This window comes from Amphimedon queenslandica, unplaced genomic scaffold (assembly GCF_000090795.2).
Source record: "Amphimedon queenslandica unplaced genomic scaffold, v1.1 AMPQUscaffold_13434, whole genome shotgun sequence".
Taxonomy (NCBI): Eukaryota; Metazoa; Porifera; class Demospongiae; order Haplosclerida; family Niphatidae; genus Amphimedon; species Amphimedon queenslandica.
In genome coordinates, this window is record NW_003546330.1 from 5340 (window position 1) to 8355 (window position 3016).

At 34.5% G+C, this 3016-nt stretch overlaps 2 protein-coding genes across 2 annotated transcripts in view; one reads left to right on the plus strand and one right to left on the minus strand.

Annotated features, from left to right (window-relative positions):
- The window catches only part of LOC100639356 (disheveled-associated activator of morphogenesis 2-like), a 5669-nt gene extending 3722 nt beyond the window's left edge, over positions 1 to 1947 (plus strand). Inside the window, exons 3-10 of the mRNA XM_019995735.1 lie at positions 199 to 375; positions 428 to 560; positions 649 to 749; positions 929 to 990; positions 1046 to 1106; positions 1152 to 1388; positions 1445 to 1516; positions 1576 to 1947. Of these exons, the coding sequence (XP_019851294.1) occupies positions 199 to 375; positions 428 to 560; positions 649 to 749; positions 929 to 990; positions 1046 to 1106; positions 1152 to 1388; positions 1445 to 1516; positions 1576 to 1863 (1131 nt within the window). The 3' untranslated portion in view covers positions 1864 to 1947. The remainder of the gene's footprint in view (positions 1 to 198; positions 376 to 427; positions 561 to 648; positions 750 to 928; positions 991 to 1045; positions 1107 to 1151; positions 1389 to 1444; positions 1517 to 1575) is intronic.
- Positions 1948 to 2012: 65 nt separating this feature from the next.
- LOC109581543 (receptor-type tyrosine-protein phosphatase alpha-like) lies at positions 2013 to 3004 on the minus strand. The gene is made up of 4 exons (XM_019995742.1): positions 2825 to 3004; positions 2481 to 2758; positions 2275 to 2410; positions 2013 to 2193 (listed from the first exon to the last, which is right to left on the minus strand). The coding sequence occupies exons 1-4, from the start codon at positions 2915 to 2917 to the stop codon at positions 2119 to 2121; spliced, it is 582 nt and encodes a 193-aa protein (XP_019851301.1). The 5' UTR covers positions 2918 to 3004; the 3' UTR covers positions 2013 to 2118.
- Between the last annotated feature and the right edge of the window lie 12 nt (positions 3005 to 3016).

Here is a 3016-nt window from a genome sequence, read left to right on the forward strand (position 1 = left end):
CAAAAAATTGAAGTCGGAATCAGCTCAAACTTTCTACACAGCATAAGGACATCAATATGCATCAAAAAATGTAATAAAAATTGGCGAAGATTCCTGAGCCATTTTTTGGAAAAAACCATGGGCAATGTTTTTCAAAAGTTTTGAACATAATACTTAAATTTTTTTTATTGCATTATTATTTTTATTATTTATTTTTAGTTATTAAAGTATGTTCCAACTAAAGAAGAAATTGAGACGTTGCGTGAAAACCTCTCCGAGTTTGATAGTTTCTCGAGAGCCGACAAGTTTATGCTTGAGATGAGTAACGTACCTCGCTATGACAAGAGACTCAAGGCTCTATCATTCACTAAAACATTCAATGACAGAATAACTGAGGTAACTTTATAATAATGAAGACACATTGATACCCTCTTTCTCCCTCTCTCAGATACGTCCTGCTATTGAGGACATCACCTCCAGCTGTCATGAATTATTGATGAGCGATAAATTGCGCAAATTATTAGAAGTTATACTTGCGTTTGGTAACATCATGAACAGAGGACTCAGGGGAAATGCATTTGGTGAGTTTTACATGATGTTATTTGGCGGGAAGTAGTTCATATACCAGCTGGTTGTATTGTTGTTGTTGTTTATTGTTGTTGTTTGTAGGTTTTAAGCTGTCCAGTCTTAACAGGATAATTGACACTAAATCTACTACTGACAATGAAATGACTTTACTGCATTATCTTGTACAAATGCTGGAAGCAAAAGTAAAGGAACAAATCTTCCCCCACTCTTTCTCTCTCTCTCTCTTTTATCTAACAATTATTTGTTTGTTAACACTGTTGTTAGCACTGTTGTTCACACCTTTGATATTTACAACTTTTACAACCTTTCTGTTGTGTGATATAGTAATAATATATCCTTTTCTATTCTCTCTCATTACTAGTTTCCTGATGTCCTGACATTAGAGACTGATCTTCCTCACATTAACAACGCCTGCAAAGTAGAGTGAGTACCTCTTTCTCCTTCTCCTCAATTTATTTATTTTTATTTTATTTTGTAGTTTGGTTGAGCTTGAGAAAGAGTTTAGAGAAATAAAGAGAGAACTAGCCAACATCAAAGAAGTAAAATAAATAAATAAATAAATAATTATAATACTCCTCCATTAGGAGCTAGATTACCACAAAGCTAATCCAAGTGATGAAGAAAGTGACAATTTTGTTGCTGCAGTTGAAGAGTTTGCTCTCCATTCTGCCATCACTGTCAGAGAGATGGATCATTTCTTTAGAGACATGAAAGAGCAGTTCTTTAAGGCACTTCATTATTTTGGCGAGGACCCGAAAGGAAAGGACCAATCTCCGATGAAGTTCTTTGGAGTTTTTTCAAAGTTTTTGAAATCTCTATCGGTAATATAATGATGATCATGATGATGATTAAATTATTATTATTATTATTATTTCAGGAGGCTCACATACACCTCATCACAATGAGGAGAAAGAAAGAGGAGGAGGAGAAGAGAAAGAAAGATGAAGAAGTAAAGAAATAAACAATAACTGTACATATTTAATCATCCTCTCTCTCTCTCTCCTATAGCAAAGGAAGGTTGACACTTTAAAGAGACGTAAAGCAAGACAGCAGGCAAGACTGTCTCTAATGGCCTCCACTAGTGAAGGAGGAGGAGCTAGTGATGACCTGGAGGGTAATCTTGATGAGCTGATAGCCAGACTCCAGAGTGGGGAACCATGGAACAATTACCACGGGAAGAAGAGGAACAGACGAGCCTCCAGTGGGTCTACCCTGTCTAAGGTATGGATGCAAGTTAGTAGAGAAAGAATGGACACTCCTGATGGTAATGGTATACAGCAAGATGAGGTTTCTTAGCAACACTTGCCGTGCTAACGGCAACCTTAACAATTCACTGTATTATTATTAATTATGATTATTATTATTATTTGATTTTATAATTTGATCAGTATCTCTCTCTTTTTTAATTCAAATTCATTAATTATCATGTTTAGTGAATCACAATATTGACAAAAATAAAGAACTTAATACATTAAAACTAAAGCTACATCTACTGGCCAGTACACACTATAATACAACAGTTAATCAATGCAACAGGTTGAATATATTAAATTATGTAAAGTTAGCATAAGTACTGTGTAACTTCAAGTACATTGAAATCACTTCATATATTGAACTGTATTGATCCTAAATAAAGCAATCATTCATTATTATTATCATTATTATTATTATTATTATTATTATTATTATTATTATTATTATCCATACCAGTGTAGTGACAGCTCCTGGTTTACTCCTCCTCACTGATTTAGTTACTTGAAACACATCCACTACACCTTCTGCCTTACACTGTTCTAGAGCAATACTCACTGAACAATAGACTCCTGAACGACTCACTGTATCACTACACACACACACACACACACACACACAATAGATGATCATTAGTCTATCAGTATAACTCTCTCTCTTACCTACAGTGTACCACTACTGGTCCTCCTCCAATCTTTTGTTGTCTGTGTATAACTTCATCAATAACTTGTAGGACAGTACGTGGTTCCCTAATGATACCATCTGTAGGCCAGTTAGTCACTTGAAACTGCATCACATCCCATGAAGAACTGCCCTTTTCTGTGAATATATTGAACTTCCTCTCAATATATCCATTGCAGTCTTTGCTTGATAAACATTTAACAAAATATTCTTCAAATTGAACAATCTCTGATTCCCTCCAGTATTGATAGCAGCACTCCTACAGTATTATTATTATTATTATATTAATACATTATTAGTGTCAGTCAATAGTTTGTGTCATTACTTGTCCATCTTCTTCAGTCCCACACAGCATTACAATGGCTGATACTTTATAATCAACAATCATCTTCCAGAAATCTCTCACTGTGTTCTCCATTGGACTCTGAGCTATGATGAATGCTCTCTTCTCACGATAACCCTAAACAAACAAACAAACAAACAAACAAACAAACAAACAATAAACAAGAAATAAAAA